At 33.6% G+C, this 20,076-nt stretch overlaps 2 protein-coding genes across 2 annotated transcripts; one reads left to right on the forward strand and one right to left on the reverse strand.

Annotated features, from left to right (window-relative positions):
* Positions 1 to 5,771: 5,771 nt before the first annotated feature.
* Positions 5,772 to 11,431, reverse strand: LOC102600630 (uncharacterized). The gene is made up of 3 exons (XM_006339778.2): positions 11,173 to 11,431; positions 10,964 to 11,082; positions 5,772 to 6,041 (listed from the first exon to the last, which is right to left on the reverse strand). Exons 1-3 carry the CDS (start codon positions 11,310 to 11,312, stop codon positions 6,034 to 6,036), a joined length of 267 nt encoding a protein of 88 aa, XP_006339840.1. The 5' UTR covers positions 11,313 to 11,431; the 3' UTR covers positions 5,772 to 6,033.
* A 4,776-nt stretch (positions 11,432 to 16,207) lies between these two features.
* On the forward strand, positions 16,208 to 18,388 carry LOC102601199 (xyloglucan galactosyltransferase KATAMARI1 homolog). The gene has a single exon (XM_006339779.2). It carries the CDS (start codon positions 16,449 to 16,451, stop codon positions 17,991 to 17,993), a length of 1,545 nt encoding a protein of 514 aa, XP_006339841.1. The 5' UTR covers positions 16,208 to 16,448; the 3' UTR covers positions 17,994 to 18,388.
* Positions 18,389 to 20,076: the final 1,688 nt, after the last annotated feature.

Here is a 20,076-nt window from a genome sequence, read left to right on the forward strand (position 1 = left end):
TCCAAATCACTTTGTTTGACCAAGGGATAGCGAATAGAAACCATGCATGCATTATTTTTATTGTTTTGTGCAAGTCTTGGCACATAGTATTTTTGCCCCTCCTGTGGGAATTGGGATACAATCATTAGCTTATGTTATATAATTTATTGTAAATTACCATTTCTTTGAATCAAGATATTTGATTTACTTGTACGATCACATATACTTGGTGAATGTGTTTTTGAGCTTATAATGCCTCGCGTAGGTAATTGGAGCAAATTAACTTGGAAGTTGGACCTCGTAAAACTACGTACTACAAAAAAAAAAAATATTGTACGTTTAGACTTGATCATAATTATTCTCCGAAAAAGATAGCGTCTAAACCTGGTTGATTATGCATATATTTTGTAATTTTTCAACACGTTTCATGGGTGATTAATCTTATCTGCTAAGTATTATAATATTATATAAACAATATAATACTGAAATTATATTTCATGAATGTCAATAAATTTAAATTCTTAAAATTCATCAAAATTGGTATGAAAATACTTATGGTAAAACAATAACGTTTTCAATTGCTTCAAAAAAAAACTTAAAAAACATAGTAGACATTAGTTTAAGAGTGGAGTTGTTAATTCATAATTATCACAAATACTAAAACAAGTTTAATGTCTGATGACGTTTGTTGAACACCATGAAGTCACAGGTCTAATTCTAAACATAGATAAATCCACTAGGTAATTTCTTCCTTTCTATTCTGGACTTGGTGATTAGAGTTACCGAATATATGTTGCTACTGAGAGGTGGCAACTACCAAGTATCTCATAAAGTTAGTCAAGGTGCACAATCACTGACCCGGACACCAAGTTAGTCAAGGTGCACAATAATTGACTTTTTAAGAGTCTTGCCGTGTACAAAACATTCTTGGACTGGAACGCATAGAGACTATACATATATAGTTACAGTTGAAGAGATTGTAAAAATAGTAATTTTGACTAATGATACACACGTTCATGCACTTATTTCATTATGCAGTGTCGTGGTCGTATTTTCTTTCCCAAAGAACGACTAGACAAATTGTAAATGCTTCTGTATCATTGAACTAAGATACAAGTATATATTATCAAATCAATAGTGTCAAAAATTCAAAATATGTATAGTATAATTTTTTGATGAGAGTGAATCCGTTGTGTCCCTTAGCTCCTCCCATGAGTATGACTAAACATAAATTTAAACGTGTTTTAAATGTTCATTTGAAAACAGACAGACGTGAAATTTTCTTTGTTGAAAAATAAAGTTTGTGGATTCCTATGATAATATCCGATATGTGAAAGTCAACTCTGTACCCACGCTGGAAACTTCTACTTAACTAATTAATGCGTTTTGTTTGTCATCTTATATCGGTAATTAGGCACAATTATTTTCTGTAAGACTTTTACAAGTCTTAATTAAGACCAATCTTTCTTTGATTATCCCAAATATACGACAAATCTAGAAACAAAAAAGTCTGAGTTAAGATTTGAAAAAAGGAAGTGTTTTACCATAGACTTTTCGTTGAGGAGTTCAACAGAGATAAGGCAATGAAACAATGATTGCATATCCTCTCTGTTACAATCATTTTAATTAAAAAAATGTCACTCCCTAAATTATAATATTTTGCTATATTATACATATATTTAATTCAAAATTACAAAATCCATTGATCAAACTAAGACATACAAAATTAAATGAATCCATCGAAGTGGTTCTAGTAACTTATCATACTTTTTACCTTTTTTAAAAAGATATTTTTCACTGCTGTCTTTAACTTTCTGTCTTATGTTATATGGTCTATATATGTTAATTTCTCCGTAGTTGATATTAGGTTGTTCCTTGAGTAGTAGACAATAAAATCCACTACAGTACGTAATAGAATCTCGTTTTAAATGTATGCATGGTAAAATGAACATCGCGTTCACACATAAGGGTAGATTCTAATATTATAGGAACCTCTAAGTTTGGCAGAACCTACGACCGCCATCTACTCGAACTTTCAAAGAAAAGCATTTCAAAGCAGATTTGAAAATAATAATAATATGAGTAAAGAAATTATGACAGATAGTAATAGAAAGAAGGAATAGTAACAACTAGCTAAATAATACAATAATTGAAATATTGGAAATAACAGAAATTGAAGTAAAAAATATGAGAATAGTGCTAAAACAACCAGTAAGAAATGAGAAGCAGATACGGCCCTCCAACCAAGCTTATTTTAAAGCGAGATAATTGCTCAACTATCTACTAACCGTTTACCCTAATTCCCGACCTCCATATTCTCCTGTCTAAGGTCATGTCCTCGATAAACTGGAGATGTGTCATGTCCTATTTAATCATCTCCCCCCAATAGTTCTTCAGCCTCATCTACCTCCTTAAATCCACCATTCTTAATTTCTCGCACCTCCTCACTTAGAGTCTCCCTTTCACATGTTTGAACCATTTCAACCTCACTGCTCTCATCTTGTTCATCACGGGAGTCACTACAACCATGTCCCCGAATATCATCATTTCTAATCCTATATGCTCACTTTTTCTAAATCATAGTTGATTTAATAATTACTGCTAATACAGACATTAAAGCACCAAGAGGGACAAAAAGAACTTCACAAGTGACAAGAAAATCAAAAAGGGGTTTTCATCAACATTTGATTAGATTAATTAATCGTTTAAAGATCATGATAACGGTGCTTAAGATATCTATAGCTAAAAGGCGATATATATTGCCCTTTGAATTGTTTTTCACTTTAAGCAGAATGCATGTTTCTAGACTAGAAACGAAGCACTTGAGTGATGGAAGCTAAAAGGAAAACAGTAAATAATAGTAGTTCACTTTTCATAAAGCTTGAAGGGATAGAACATCTTTTTGGTCGTAACATATATACCATCACTTTGATTAGATTCCACTCTTCAAGGTTGTCGACTGGAATATTTAACTACATAATATGTTAAGGATGTGACTTACTATGGGAATCAGAAGTAAATTGTTTTCTTTTAGAAAATGGCAAAGCGCGATCAACGGTGTCTAAAGTCGATTGGATATGTTAAAATCATACAAGGATGAATAATTGAACCTTCAGAAGGTTCAACTCCAGGGTGTAGGTTATAATCATTCAACTGTCTATCATACATGCTATTAACAATGTATGGAAGTTCTAAAGTTCGAATTAAATTAGCCTAAAAAAGAAATCCTTATCTCTTGTAACAAGAAAACATGTTGAGCTGACAAATTTTCTGATCCTTTTGGAACTTGCTGTAAAATGCATAGCTTATTGTTATGCTATTTCTGGTTATATATATCCACTAGACATATATGAGATGTTTGTTTTTTTGCTTCTTTACTTCCATTAATTGCAATATAATGTTTTGGCGTTTGTCATCCTTTTGTTGGGAACTGAACTGTACATATTGTCTTAAATAGTGATGAGGTGGGTAAAAGAATCAAGCAGACTGTCTCCCTTCCCAACCTTTTGCTTTCTGCTCATCCTCCTGATGTGTTGTAGCTTTTCTTGGCAATGTTTGATCACACATATCTTTTCTGTTTGCCAATTACTACCTCCTTTCCCATCATCACCCTACCCCCTTGATAAATTCTTTCGAGTTTAACTTTTATACACTAACAAGTATAAAACATTTTTCTAACCCTAATTTCTAGAAAGCAAACCAAATGACACTAATAGTTTCAAAAAAGTTATATTGCCCGTGTATACAAGTTAAATACTGGAATCCTTGATGGTTTAGTATAGATTGGGATGAAAAAGTACAGAGAGAGAAAAAGAAAGTGATGGGTTCTGGTATATATGAGGCAAAGCACATGGGAAATGACTCTCTCTGCAAAAAAAGCAGATTGATTTATCCTTAAAGTGTCTGTTAAGTGGAGTAACTACTACTTTGTCTTTAAAAGTATAAAATGGATCTGCTTTGGCGTTTGAATTTATTTCCCCATCCTTGCTTGTTTATTTGCCGATCATGACACTAATTCTAGGGCTTATTTCTTTTTTTAAAATATTGATAGACTGCTTTTATTTCTTTACAAACAAAAGCACCAAGTGCTGGTAAGTTTTTACGTAGAACTGTAGCTCTTTCCATACAGAAAGAGACAACTATCTGCAAAAATCATTTTTATTAAGTAGGCAAATAAATAGTTTAAAAGAACAAAAATGACAACTCATCTCTGGGTGAAATCACTAACGAAAGTAAATTTATATTAGTGATCCTTAGGGCCCATAGCTATGTGTATATGGTCAACTAATGCTAATTTGTATGCAGGATATACCCCACTCCGAGTAGAAACAAAATTGAAGTAAAGGCACCTAGGTAGGTGACTACAAATCTGGGGTATCACAAACAAAAAATAAACAAATACTAGATGATTTCTTTGTACGTTGTGATGGTGGAAGGTAGTAGATATCTAATGAAAAAATCCGGGTTTCAAATTAAGATTTAGGTATAGCTCCGCTCCGGAGGTTCGAAAATATGGGAAATATTGTTCAAAGACAACGTGTGCTTTGCAATAATTAACGAGTCAAACGTTTGAATCAAATGTCACCTGAAATTGAAACACTTGACCAGACATTATGGAAAACGGATACTCTGCTAATGGGTGATACTAAAAACAATTAGAGGCCCTAATACTTTGAACTTTGTAGCACCCCAATTTGGTCGGAGACTAAACAACCCATCGACTGGTGACCAAGAAAACATCTAAGATCAATTTCAGCATCTTAGAATTAGGTAGCTAAACAGGTTAGACTTCAACTCTTGAATCCACCCAAATACCAAAATCCTCATTCCAGAACGACTTTCATTTTATTTTTTTAAATGTATAAAGAAAATGTTTTCCATCTAAGTGGAGCAGGCAAGCATTGACCATCAACTTTTTTTATGGCCAACCTTAGGCCAAACTATGGCTTTCGAAACTCAAGGATAACAGATCAGGCCCCTCTACCTTTCTCCACTTAATTACCAGATTAGTTCACTTGTAGCAAGGCTAAGTCATAACTCCCTCAGCCTCTGTCGATTGAACTAAGCAATGGGGAGCAAGCATTTGAGGGTGAATTTACAAGCTACCAGGTAGAAAACGGCTCATACCCAGCCCACGGCTCAATGTCAGGTGGATCACAATTGCATGTATTAAAAGTGCTAACATTGTCACATTGTGCTTTCAGATATAAGACATTATGTTTCAAGTAGAATGGTCCAGTGCGTAATGACAAAAATTGCAATCATGAACCTATGATATATGCGAAGATGTTGGCAACGCCATGCACAAAATTAAAGGCATCCATCGGCAACTTATCCCAACTCTTTTAGTAGGTTGGACTGCACTGGAATGCATGTTTAATACTTCCCTGGAACTCCTAGTGCTATCTAAAGCTTGCACGAAAAAAAAAGGAACTAGACCTACATAGAAACTTCAGTTGATGCATGGAAATATACAAATAGGTATGCTTTCAATACGACAAAGGGTTGAACTGCCCTGAGCTTCTCCTAGCCACAACATAAACCTATTCTTCATAATGCCTAAAACCAAATAATTGAATGTTGAGAAATAGTTACATTTTAATAAATACAAATAAACATTATTTTCATATACATCACAGAAATAACTGTCTAGTGCACTTGTCACTAGTTCTGCATCAAATGGTAACTAAAGAAGACTATAACATATGCTTTTATGGCTTTAATCAAATTAGAAAATCAGAAAGATGTAAATTTGGTTTATTTGGTAAAGTAGAACATTAGTAATCAACTAGTGATATCAAAAAATTTAAATACTTCAAATGAAGAGATGATCTCTATCAACATAAAACTGTAAGGACTCTTATAAGTTTCTCCTATAGAATTATCATTTTCAGGGCTTTCAAGAATTCTGGAATTTCCAACATCAACCCAAAAATAACTAGGAAAGCAAATTGAATTTAGAGCTTACAGCTTTGTACTTCCACGGAAAAGTTCACAGAAAACTCTCCAAAATGTTTGGTACAGCAGGTTTTCCAGCTAATACGTAATGCATCCTTAAGTACCTATGGAAGATAATAATAGTGATCAGGCCTGTATTGAATAGAAACCCAGTATGTATAGTAAGCTCATTAAATCTAATTAAATCCTCTTCTTGTTCAGACATATTTTCCCGGCCCCTCAATCAGCTGCTAATAGAAAGGATAAAGAAAAACGAAATTAAACCACAAAGAGGGTGATGTTGCTAGAAGCAGTATGAGTTATGACAGAAGTGAATCTCATGAATCTTAAGTTACTAATGATTGTCGAATATCACTCGATGAAGACCACACTAGTATTAGTTCGAATAAAACAATGACCTGCTGATGAAAAACTTTCAAGAATACAAACAGTCACAGTTTCACAGACTATAAGCTACTCAGACAACTAATGATCCACATTAACAGATACATGGTTAAAAGATGGATTGTCACTTCTTGCATCTCATCAATTTCTTAAACGCACCCGAGTTGTTTCATCTACCTTCATTCAAAAATGAAACTTGAATTTTTATAGAATCAAAATAGAAATGATTTTCTAATTTGATCATTTCTTAGATTCTGGTGAATTGGATTGAATCCATTTTCAATTTTAAAGCAAACAGTTGACATAAACCCAAGTGTTTTGTATTGATATTTTTTATAAGACAACTCTGGTGTCTAAGCAAGCTTTCGCGCACCTCAACTAATTCCACGGGACACCCACCACCTCCCACCAACAATAGGTACCAGTAACTATGTTCATCAAAGCTAGGACAGATGGGAAGTAATCGCCTAGTGGGTTTTTTTGTCTTTGCTGGAATTTGAACCGCAGACCTCATGGTTCATAATCCACTTCATTGACCACTAGATCACACCCTTAGGTGCTTCTGCATTTTCCAAAAAAAATAAAATAGAGCAAATACATACAATGACTCTATCCTAAAGAATTCCTATAAGAATAAAAAAACTTCAGATCAATCAACTGTCTAGAAAGGAGAATTTTCAGAGAAAACATTCTTCATTTTGTTACAAAGAGAGAGAAACTTTTTCATGTACTTCAATCAGAGATTTTCATTTTCTATACCATCAGCTGATTTTCCCTCTCTGTCAAGGGTTTCTCACTGTCACTCAGTTCTTTTTTCTTCCCTTCAAAGTAAGCTAGTAAGAAATCCTACTCCAATCTCTCCAAGATACTTCCAATCCTCTATGGGGGTATCATCTGAACAACAGGCTTTTCTAATCCCATTATTCTCCATTTTACATTTGCCAGTCCAATTCTGTGAGTGTTGCTAAAGTTTCTATCTCGGACTGATGTTTGGAGATCTAAAACCGGTGGTTCAAGTTGAACAATTGATCAATATAGCTTCCCCATCTCACCTTGATCTCATTATCTCCCATCAACGGTGGTTGAGAACTTAGTTGCACGGACTCTCCATTTTTGTTGCCGCACCCGTCTCGGATTCTCCAAAAATACACTACTTTTGGCGAATCCGACACGCACCCGTTGACATTTTTGAAGAGTCCGAGCAACATAGGTTGAGAATTGTCTTTAACACACTTCACCTGATTTAAGTCCTTACATCTCTTCTCCCTCAGGCGTGCTAATTTTAACCTTTCTTTCTACCCTACTGGTGTCCCCAATTTTTTGTATAAACATCAAGTGCTTCCCATCAAAATTGACTAATAGCCTTCTTAGCTTCCTTCTCACTTCTCTCTTGTACTCTTCAAAGGCTTCTCCATCTTGTGTTTTATAATTATAGATCTGAAAATCCTAGGATGTTCGGAATTAGGCATTTGGGTTCTATGTGGGATGATGATCCATACTCACCTGGACAACTCATCCTTGCACTATAGCTAGTATTTTGACTATTGACGTAAACTTATAGGCCTAAAGTGTCATGTCTTTGGGTGCATCAGTGAGTTGCTACTGCAAAAATGTATGATTAGTTTAGATGGAATAAAAATTTAAGTGAAAGACAGAATACTTTATGAGAAGTTAAAATTACCATGGGGATCATTAGTTAGTGCCAGTGTTGAACCCATTTATACCTTAAATTATGTTCAAGTCCTGCCTGAACTACCCAGTAAACAATTGCTAAAGTATATAAACATCTTTCTTGGACCTGCTACCACATTTGCATTTAACATCAAAATCCGAATGAAATGCTACATTCTAGCACTGAATATCCATATACAAAGCAAGATCTCCAAATTCTGCCTCAGCTCCTAGTCCGAACTCATTACAGTACTAAAACTAAAAGACATTTAATACTATATTTCCACTACATAAATTCAATCCTATAATACATAATATTCAAAACAGTAAAATCCAGTGACTGGGGAAAGAGAACATACTGACATTACTCTTAGACTCTCACACTAGAGTAACTAGTCGAGTGTATGTGAAAATACCTACAAAAGTTCAATACCATTTGACCAAAAAAGTTCAACACCACTAACATGTGCACTTTCGCACCATAATATGTGTAAAGCGCATCTAATATACTAATACCTTGAAGTCATGTAGTTTTACAATGAAATGCATCATGTTATGGTTATGAGAAACATTAGGGCCGTCTTATATTCAGTGGTATTACATGATGGTTAGGTCAATGTATTTAGTGATTCAAAAGAGAAGAGAAGACAAGTTGTTCCTCATTAGTAGAATAGTGAAGGAAAGAAGTGTTTTTAAGCACTTCTAATACCACTTGAAATAAAATACTGAAGAGAGATTTGGAGAAATCAAATTTAATATATCTGGTAAGATATATTATATTCTACCAATGAGGGACATCTTGTCTTATCTTTTCTTCCCAATCACTAACTACACTAAAAATCATCCATTCAATGATTGGTGTAATATATAATTTATGCATATAGTAAGTGTCTTTCGACTTGAACCTAATTACTTGTATAAGCTTTTTAAGAGCCTGTCAAAATTGATGGTAAGATAATTTTCTACTAATCCATCATTCCTTTACTGACAAGACAAAAAGTTCTATACACAAATCATGACAACATATGTGCACCATGAGCTTTGCACTAATGAGCCAAAAAGTACGCTTATTTGACCTGTTTTAAGCCCATCCAAACACACTCTATAATATGGTGTTCTACTACCTCCCTAAATTCATACACTTGCAAATTTTGTCTTCCAAATTTTGATTAATTTGGTGAAGACTTAATCAACCTTAACTTGACTTGGTTAGTTCTTAATCAGATTTATGTTTCTAAGTAAATAGAAACTTTGTACTTAGTACTCATCCTTTCATTCTTTCAAGTACTATAATTTCCCAGTACTTACAAACAGTCACAACTATGTTCTTAACCAATTTAATTTTTTTTTTGAGAATGAATGTTCTTAACCAATTTATTTAAAGCACAAATGGAGTATTATATCTTTAGCACCCATATAATTGAACTTGGAAATACCTCGTTAATGAAGTGAGATTGATATAAGCAAACACTTCCGTTCTTTTAAGTACTATAATTTCCCAGTACTTACAAACTGTCACAACCATGTTCTTAACCAATTTATTAAAAACACAAATGGAGTATTATATCTTTAACACCCATATGTAATTGAACTTGGAAATACCTTGTTAATGAAGTGAGATTGACATGAGCAAAACAACAAGTAGATTATAGATTCTAAGTTTGATACCTAAGATAGTTTGATACTTTTTATCTTTTTTACTTCTTAGTTCATCAATGCTTAGTTCCTAGTTAGCATGTCATCAACCTAAAGACATACTATCACTCTACAACCCTTACTTTGATTAAATGAATTTATCAACTCCATTATGTCTAAAACTACTTGATAATATAAGGGGGCATTTGGCCATGAAAATTGTGAGCAGTTGAAAAAAGTAGTTTTTGTTTTCAAAGTGAAAAAATGATATTTGAAAATTGGAGTTGTATTTAACTATGAACACAAATTGGAGTTATTTTTGAATTTGTGTGATTATTTGAAGTGAAAATAGCTTTATAGTGTTTTTCAAATTCCTAAAAATTTCGGTATACAAATCCAAGTTCTTAGTCCGTGTATACAACTTTATTTTAATACAATTTCAAGTTCAAACGAATCCCTGAATACAACTTAGAGGTAGAGAGGTTGTTTTCGATAGACCCTCATCTCAATAAAAAACAATTATGGCAAAACACAATAGACAACCTGATAAATCATCCTAAACAGCAGCCATGTGAAAATAAAACTATAATCAAATGGTAAAAAACTCACAGATAATAACCAAACTCAAAGGACAATAAACTACATGAGTAATACTATAACTAATAGCACAGCTAATAGTATAGGAGAATAAGCAAAACAATGCTCAACTGTGTACCTAAACTCCTACCCTAATGAATATCCTCCATAACCTCCTATCTAATCTCTTATCTAAGGTCATGACTTCAATAAGCTAAAGTTGCCTAATTTCTTGTCTAATCAACTCTCCAAAATACTTATTTGGTCTACCTCTACCTCTCATGAAATTCTTTCTAGCCAACCTCTCACAACTTCGCACTGGGACATCCATTCCTCTCCATTGCACATGCACGAACCATCTCAACTTTGTTTTCCACATCTTGTCGTCAATCGAGGTCACGCCTAACTTGTCCCAAATATCTTAATTCCTAATCTTGTTTACATCCATCGCAGCATTTTCATCTCCTCAACGTTCATCTTCATGAAAATTCTTGATTAGTCAATACTCCATTCCTACAACATAGCATGTCTAACCACAGCATTCTCTATTTCAATTCCAAAATCAACCTTAAAGCTTAAGTGGAAGTGATCTTCTAAGAGATAGAATTGGGAAATTATATAAGGAGAACAGAACTCAAAATGTTTTGATCCTCCTGAATAACTACTTTGCAAAAATGCGACTTTTATCAGCATTAGGTGCGGAAATTAGGACTCACAATTGAAAACTACCGATCAGGGCAAGTGCGACAGAAAAAGGTACCCTGAGACAACTGGCAACAAGTGCGCGCCTCCATTTGAATGTGTGATGTCAGACGGGTGGCCGCCACAGCGCTGTGAAGCGGTAAGAGCGATTGGACGCATCCCAGTACTCCGTTAGTCCTGAAAGAAATACATTTAACAAATTTAAAAAGTCAGGTTTAGCCTAAATTAAGTGAAATATATAGGAGAAACCGAGATAGGGAAAGGAACCTGGTGAGAATGGTGGAAAGAGAACGGCGAGACTGAAGGCGCTGGCCGAGAAGAGATTGTACACTTGCAGAGGAACCTACTGTTGATGGTCTACTGCTGGATAGAAGTGTCCGAGAAAACGACATGCAACGCCTCGCCATGATTTTTGCTTCACTACTACTGTATCCCACTGGGAACGATGAGATTCAGATTTCAGGGTTTAAGGGACGTGACGAGCTTACAAAATCTCGGTTCGGGCTGTGGGCCTGTTAAGAAAAGGGCACGTACTTAGAATTTGGGCTTCTTACGAAAGAAGGTGAAGCAAGCGAAAGATCATGAAAATTTAAGAGGAAGTGAGAAAATTAAATTAGAAAATTTTCTAGCATTTGAATTAATTACAAAAATTTATTTTTCTTTCTCTCTTAACATCTGAATACATCACTCCATTTCTATCGAATACATTACAACTTTGTTTGTATACAATGTATCTGATACAAATGTTATTATTGATACATAACCCCAATTATTTAAAAGCTAAATCACTATGTATCTATACATAACTCATGTAGCATTTGTTATGTATCAAGCGAAGGAGCAATGTATTGAGTTATGAAAAATTCAAAATTATTATAAATTGGAAAACTTTCAAGATAGGATATAACTAACACTCAAATTACTGAGGTTTCTATACTTTATATACAATTAATATAGCAACTTAACTTTACCACTCCTTCTATTTGAAATTATGATATTCCTTTAATTTGCTTGAGAAGTAAGAATCCATATCTAAAATCATATAAAAGTATTATCAATTACAATTGTTATGATTATAAAATTTAAAAAAATATTGAAAAGATTCTTCTCTGTAAAATGAGAAAAAAAAGTGTATATGTTTGTTATATACCTTGCGCTAACAAGTATGGATTTTATCAGCTAGAGTAAACACACATCAAATATCATCTAATGTCGATATTTTTCATTCACCAACCAAACATTAAAAAATATTTTTTACTTACCAACCAAACATAAGAAAATAAATGAGAAATCTACTTGTTTTCCTAGAAAACATTTTTAATCGTACCAAACACACCCTAGATGATGATGATGATGAAATAATTAGTGCGTAAATAATAAATATACTCTGAATGCTTTCGTTATCAAACATAGCGATGGGTCACGACAAGATCCATAACCTGTCCCTCTTGCCAGTTAACACTTGGCCCATGTCATGTGTAAATGAGCCAATCAAACCAATTACTCTACTACTTAAAAATAGTCTAATATAGCTTCCAAATTTATATGAGTTTCAATTATGTCTCATGTATATCTCCCTTACATGGCACAAATTCACTATTTTGTCTTTCAGATTGATTCTTTTTATTTGTACAGCTCTATTTTCTTACAATAAATCTTTGCTAATACATTAAAATGGAGTGATACACGAGTCTTCTTTCATGATAATAAAAAATAATGAGTAATTCATACGTTAAAGTCTACTTCTACTTTTGTCTTTTGTTATTAAAGTTTGTATTTATATTCGTAATCAAGTTAAACTGACAAGTTTATTCCATTGATGGAAGATTAACTTTTAAGTCCTTCAATATTCAAATTCAATTTATCAAGTTCAAACTCTTGAATCGAAATTTAAAAGAAAAAAACTAAAGAAAACTTTCTTAAGATTTAAATTATTGTTAAAATTACAACTCTTAGTAGGAAAAATTATGTACATTATTGTGACTTTGTTTATCAAGGACTACTCACTACAAGACAAGGCTATATCTAATCCAACCTAACGAAGCCATGAAGTTGAAACTTAATAAACAAGTCAATTTTCTCAATATTTGAAAATTGAAAAACTTGTTCAAGATCAGTATTTCAAAGGAAATAATGATTGTTATTAATAACACCTTGATTTTTACTAAATAAAATTATTTACATAATTTAAACTTTGACATATTTTGTTTAAATCTTCAACTTTAAATATTTATGTTTTTTTTCCTTTAACCAAATAGCATCAAATCGGCTACTTATCTTTCACGGCTTGAAGGAATATTTTTAACACAATGTGGTAACTTCAATCAAAATATATATAGAAAACGTTTTTTCTTTTGGTAAAGAATTTTGCAGCTGCTATTATTCAGATGCGCACAAGGTAAACTTCGCTTCAATATAATAGCCTGCAAATCACAAAAAAAGAAAGATAAATCGTACTAAGCAACCCTCATGTGATAAGCTTGACCAAAATAATATATAGAAGATTCCAAACCTAAAACTCTCATTTGAGAGATCACTTACACAACCGGTCACATATTTACATATTTGTTTCTTAAAAAGTTTGTATATACTCACTTGAACATTTAAGTGTAACTTAATTCTCGCATAAAGAGTCATAGATAATGTCAACGTCATGCCATTGTACTAAAAACTCAGCAGGTCGCCAATCTCTATCTAATGAAATGCTTTAGTCAAACGAGTGTAACAACAGATTGATCTTTATTTGTTCTTTGAATTTGTCTTAATTCCATCAAAAGAGTAGTAGTTGATAAATCTTTTTTTTGTGACAAAGCGTTGCAAATTAGCGGGTGTGGGTGGCGTTCGGTATTCAATTTGAGATATTCAAATTTTGGGCTTAGTAATTCAGTAATTAGTAGTTAAAAGTAGATCTCGAATATTAAAATTTTACATGGGGTAAACAACACAAATTTCACTAATTTAGGAGCTAATTACATTTTTTTTCGTGAGTGCAATATTACTAATCCTACCATGATTCGCACATTGGATACATATAACTCATATATATATGTTAATTAGGTATATATAATTAAATAAATTTAAATAAGGAATGTAACTGGAAGACATAAATTAAGGAGAAAATCATGTGTTTAAAAACTTCAGAAAATTTCAAAAAATCATTTTTATGTGTATTTGATATGTTCATTTTATGTATCTAAATTGTTTTTCTGTGTATCTGATATATAGTTAAGGATTAAATGTATCTAATTTGTTCATTCTATATATCTGAACTATTCTTCTACGAATCTGATATAGTTTCTTTTGTGTATCTCTCGTACTTCGTACTTTTGCTTTTGTTCACGATTGTGTATCATAATAATGTATGTCTAGTTAGATAGTTTTTTTTTCCTTTCAAATTTTGATTTGGTAGTGTATTCAGTAATACCGTATTGAAGTTGTAACCGATTGTATTATTACAAAGTTAATACTATTTCTTAAATTATTTATATTTTTTTATGTGGAGGAACATATATTAGAAGTTCGACAAGTAAGAAGACATCCATAGAGGCGAATTGATACAACTAAAAGACATATATTTTGGGTTGTTTTAAGTTTATTCTTTAACTTTCTCTTTGGACTTGCACTAATGAGTAATTGACATGTTGATACATAACATTTATAAGTAAATAATTTGGTATTCAGGAAATACTGATTACAAAATGTTACTAATGTCTCATACCAAATCCAAATACCATAATTCTAAAAAAATTCTCCCAAATATCAAATTACTAAAAAAATCAATTTGATTTTCGTTATTTTATGCCCTGTAAAACATTTGTAGTAATTTTTTATTTTTAAATATTACTTGACAATTATGTTCTCGCCTTCCTTTATAGTCGTTACTAGAAAGCGAGCTAAGAAATTATATTAATTTCATAAGTTGTTGTATAATTGTTAAAAATTAAATTAGATCAAATATGTCATTAATGGACGTGTGTATTTTCAAATACGTTCTTATTAGTCTTTTAATTATGTTTGACTAAGTTATGTGTGAAGTAAAGATAATTTTAGAGTTTGTTGCTTGTAAGTCAAAAATTATAAATTAAAATTATTAATTTATGATTTTTGATTTAGTTTTATTTTTTTAACTTTAAAATAAGTGTTTAAAAATGTTTTTTTATTAAATATTCAATAAAAATAATAATTACTCATTTTGTTAAATATGAATAGGTCACAAACTCACAATTACTCAAGAGTAATACTCCCTCTGTCCCTAATTACTTGTCCACTTTTGAATTAGCACACTTATTAAAAAAATAATTAATGACATAGTGAGTTTACCATTTTATCCCTATTAATTATGAAGTGGATGAAATTTTTTTATATTTTTTAAAATAATTAGTCATTTAATTGAGGATATAATAGGTAAAAAGAATTCGTACTTTCTTTATTTATCAAAATTGATAAGTAATTAGAAACAACTATAAAAGAATAAATAGACAAATAATTAGGGACAATGGGAGTATTGATAGTTTCTCTATTAAAAAAAGAATAGCCGACAAGCATTACTTTCTCAAGCCTTAGAACATGCATCGCATTTATTGACTTTGTATAAAATAAAGTTGAAGTTACAATTAATTTTCTAGTATAAAGACGCGACACGTAGATTTTAGTCGCATTGGAATTTTAAACCGTAACGAATTGCCTACCATTCCACCAAAGCGGGGCACACTCGCGCCTTAATTTGTGGCAGTTACCCCGGCGTCTAAATTGACCCTCTTCCTTTTTCTACGCTCTCAACTTATCAAACAAAATTATCAAAAAAAAACTTGTCAAACAAAACACATAATAAATTACCACAATTGGCACACTGTTAAATGGTAAGAAATCCTTCATTAAAGAATCTTTATTTCCTCAATTGGAAATAATACTATAAGGAATTTGATGAGAATTTTCCGTGTATTAATTGAACCATCAACGAATTAAAATTCAATAATTGCATCTAAGTTAAAGGATGACAAATTGACAATCATATTAAAGATGGTAGGTGTACCTTCACTACATTATTTATTCTGTCCCTTTTCAGAATGCTCGGAGGGTAAGGGTAATTGCAAGCTCAAATCATTTGCTTTCTTAAAAGAAAAAAAGCAAGAAGATTGTACTAACTCCTATTTCACAGGGCCTCCGTTGAAGTCTTTGATTTGGTAGATGATAAAGTTAGATCCGAATGACTAATAAATCCCTAAACTTTGTCGTATATTAGCTCTATATTCTTTGCGTGATTACTCATGGATCTACTTTCCTATTTATATTATGGAATCAATAATTTTGTATTGATTTCTAAAATTGTTGAATCAATAAATGTTATGCCCATAATGTCAGGAGTAGTAAAAGCTGGATGTGTCGGTGGTAATAGTAAATAAACAACCTAACTTTTTTTATTTTACCCTCAAACTTCAGTTACACCAAGCGAGGCAACCACTCTGCTAAACAAGAATTTTCTATACTTATACTCTGTTCTCTGCAATTCTTCCAATTACTTGTTTCGGTCCATTTTTCATCAAATGCTTCCACCTTACTCCGACGAGTCGCCGGACGCCGATGAAGCCATGCGCAAGCCTCCTAAAGCCAACCATAATGATTTTCTAAGGAATGCTGTGAGTAATTTCCAGTATCAGATTTCTACTCATCCTCGTTTCTGGCTTTTTACCTTCTTCCTTTTTTTCCAACTTGTGGTGCTTATCTTTACTCGCAATTCCCCTTTCCCTTTCTCAGTTCACTCCCCACCCAGTCCTCTTCCCCAATTCCCTTCAGAAATCGCTGTATTTCCCGATATACAGACAGCCCATCACGATGCAAATGTAATTTATCCCTTCGGCGATTCTGAATGCGAGTATGGTCGGGTCTATGTCTATAATTTACCATCCAAATTTAACAAAGATTTAGCCTTGTTGACCTGCGACGATCTAGACCCATGGAAGTGGCAGTGTGGTCTTGTGACCAATGACGGATATGGAAAGAGATCGACGGAGCTCGCCGGAATCTTGCCGGGAAATCTCTCCGCAGCGTGGTATCGTACAAATCAGTTCTCATTGGAGGTAATATTTCATTACCGGCTTTTAAACTATAGATGTAGAACCAACGACCCAGAATCTGCTACAGCTTTCTACATTCCGTTCTACGCCGGACAGGCTGTTGGAAAATACCTTTGGACTGATGAAATCGAAAATCGTGATTTGCTTAGCAACAAATTACTGAAATGGGTTCAGAGGCAAAAGTATTGGAAAAAATACAAGGGTTTGGATCATTTCCTAACTCTTGGTCGGATTACATGGGATTTCCGACGATTAGGTGACCCGGAAAAACTCTGGGGATCCTCTTTTCTCAATCGGCCACAGATGCAGAATGTTACGCGATTCACAATCGAGAAGGCTCCATGGGATGCTAACGATATCGGTGTACCTTACCCTACCGGATTCCACCCTCACTCCGAGAAAGAACTCCGGGAATGGCAAAACTTTGTTCTTTCATATAACCGCAGCAGTCTTTTCACCTTCATAGGGGCGGCGCGTGGGGATATCGATAGTGATTTCAGATCGAGGTTAATGAGTTACTGTAGGAACGAGTCAGACTCGTGCCGAGTCGTGGACTGTGCCGTGATTCCCTGCTCCAATGGTTCATCAGAAATCCAAAAGGCACTTCTGAGCTCAGACTTCTGTTTACAGCCTAAAGGGGACAGCTTGACTCGGCGGTCGGTTTTCGATTGCATGGTGGCCGGTTCAGTACCAGTTTTCTTCTGGAGGCGCACGGCTTACACTCAGTACCAGTGGTTTTTGCCGGAAGACCCGGGGAGTTATTCTGTGTTTATAGACCCTGAAGCAGTGAGAAACGGGACAGCTTCCATTAAGGAAATTTTGAAGAGTTACAGTAAAGATCAAGTGAGGAAAATGAGGGAAAAAGTTGTAGAGACAATTCCAAGAATAGTGTATGCAAGGCCAAGTGGAGGTCTTGGGAGTGTCAAGGATGCATTTGAAATTGCAATTGAAGGAGTATTGAAGAGGGTCAAGGACGAAAACGAATGGAAGGAATACGTGGATATGGGCAGTTGAAGATGATGTTGGGAGATTTGATTAATGTTGTAAAGTATATAAATCTTTCCCTTAATATTCAGCTATACATACTGTTATAAATACAGGGACAAGTTTGAAGCCAGACGGGTAATTCTATATGGCTGGTGATATGATTCTTGGTTTTCAGAATCAGCTTAGGTTGCTGGATGATGGAGAGCTCGGATTTTATACATGTATTTCCAAATATTTTTAGAGATTTGTGTTAAGATCAGAGGAAAAAGTGAGGTCAAGTGTTGTTATTTGCAGGTTAGAGTTATATATTGATCAGATTTTGGCAATTCTTGTTTCAGTTCCATGTACTAAAATAAGGTTTCATATAGATCAACATTTCTGCTTGTTACTTTCTACCTAATGCAAACAAGTTGTTTGGTAAATAGTTAGGAGCTAATTTATTTGCTGCATTTTATTCTTTTTCGCTGTTGCACTGAATGTAATGCTGTGCACTATCTGCTTGCTTAGAGTGTGATTATAGCTTTGGTATAACATTTTAGACGGCAAAGAAGCTCTTTTCAAACAAAGTGTTTGGTTGCAAACTCAAGCATGAGGTTTGTGCTCTGTTTTAAACCGTAGAACTGTTTGCATTCTGGGGTGGATCGTTCAATGCCCTCTGTTTATATAAACATTCTACACTTGATATGTATAGACATAAGAAGATGTTTTATTTGGGAACTTAATTGATATTGTAAGCATTTCTGCAATGATCATTAGGTTCAAGGACTTGATTGTATTAGTAAATGCTCCGCAACATCCTTCTAGTGGAGATGAACTCTTTGACCTCAATATTTTAGTATGTGATTACATTCGTTATGTTTGTACTTTTGACAATTGTTAGGGAGAATTATGAAGAGCCGTAGAAGCACACTCATGGTCATTGTTTGGATCATGATTGAAGAAAGAAAAAGAATGCAAACAGATGTTTGGAGGAGAGTTTGCTTTACTTGGTTATCACTCCAAGGTGTAGAAATCTTGGCGTGCAAGCTGCTAAATACAGTATGGTACCCGGAGAGAGCTTGGGGATATATTATGCTAATATCAACTATCAAGCCTAGCAATTTTTGACCCAGTTATCATTTTATACTGTGGTGCAGAATAAACTCTATTTATAAAGCTAAAATAACCTAGACTTTGATAGGCTAATTAAAACAAGTTGGAGCAGCATAATATTTAAAAACTCTGTTGACTCAACAACCCCATCATATATAAACCAAACAAGTGCAACAAATTGAGATATGTCACAAGGCAAAACATGGAAGCAACTTTGCTGCTCTCTATATGTTTACTAGTACTAACTCTGTAATTTGTTTGTTTGAGACGAAGAAAACTCAATCTCCCGCCAAGCCCCCTACTTAAACTTCCAATTATAGGGCATCTTTATCTCCTAAAACCTCCTCTATATCGCACTCTTGCTAAGCTCTCAACAAAATATGGCCCGGTTTTCTCTCCTCAATTAGGTACCCGTCTTGTTGTGGCAGTTTCCTCGGCATCTGCTGCCGAAGAATGTTTCACCAAAAATGATATCGTTTTTGCCAATTGCCCTCGTTTAACTATTAGCAAATACATAGGTTATAACTGATGAGATTCAACAATGGTGAAACAAGGTTATGGAATCACTGATGAACTAGAGAGAAAACTGTAACTTTTATTCATGAAAAGTAAATGTCTCTTTACACAATATTGGCACTATGCTATTTATAGTGTGTCTACTCATAACCTCCTAATCTAGTTAATCTAACTCAACCAGAGTTAACTTTAACTAACATTGTAACAAACTCTATAACTAACTTTCCAGTTTCACTATTCATAATAACTGACTTCTAGCTTCAACTTGTTTATAACATCCCTCCTCAAGCTGGTGGCTGATATATGTCTTTAAATCCCAACTTGGACATTAGATACAAGTGTGAAGCTTTCCATAGACCCTTTGTAAGTAAGTCTGCTAGCTGCTCTTTTGTGGATACATGGTGAGTTTTTATCATTCCGTTAAGCAGCTTCTCTCTAACAAAATAACAGTCAATATCAAAGTGTTTAGTTCTCTCGTGAAAAATAAGATTGGATGCAATTT

The sequence above is a fragment of the Solanum tuberosum genome, unplaced genomic scaffold (genome assembly GCF_000226075.1).
Source record: "Solanum tuberosum cultivar DM 1-3 516 R44 unplaced genomic scaffold, SolTub_3.0 scf00012, whole genome shotgun sequence".
NCBI classification, from domain to species: Eukaryota; Viridiplantae; Streptophyta; class Magnoliopsida; order Solanales; family Solanaceae; genus Solanum; species Solanum tuberosum.

Coding starts and splice junctions, on each gene's coding strand:
- LOC102600630 (XM_006339778.2), bottom strand. CDS start 11,312: ATGGCGAGGCGTTGCATGTCGTTTTCTCGGACACTTCTATCCAGCAGT. Junction 11,083..11,172: donor CTTTCCACCATTCTCACCAG/GTTCCTTTCCCT, acceptor TATTTCTTTCAG/GACTAACGGAGTACTGGGAT.
- LOC102601199 (XM_006339779.2), top strand. CDS start 16,449: ATGCTTCCACCTTACTCCGACGAGTCGCCGGACGCCGATGAAGCCATG.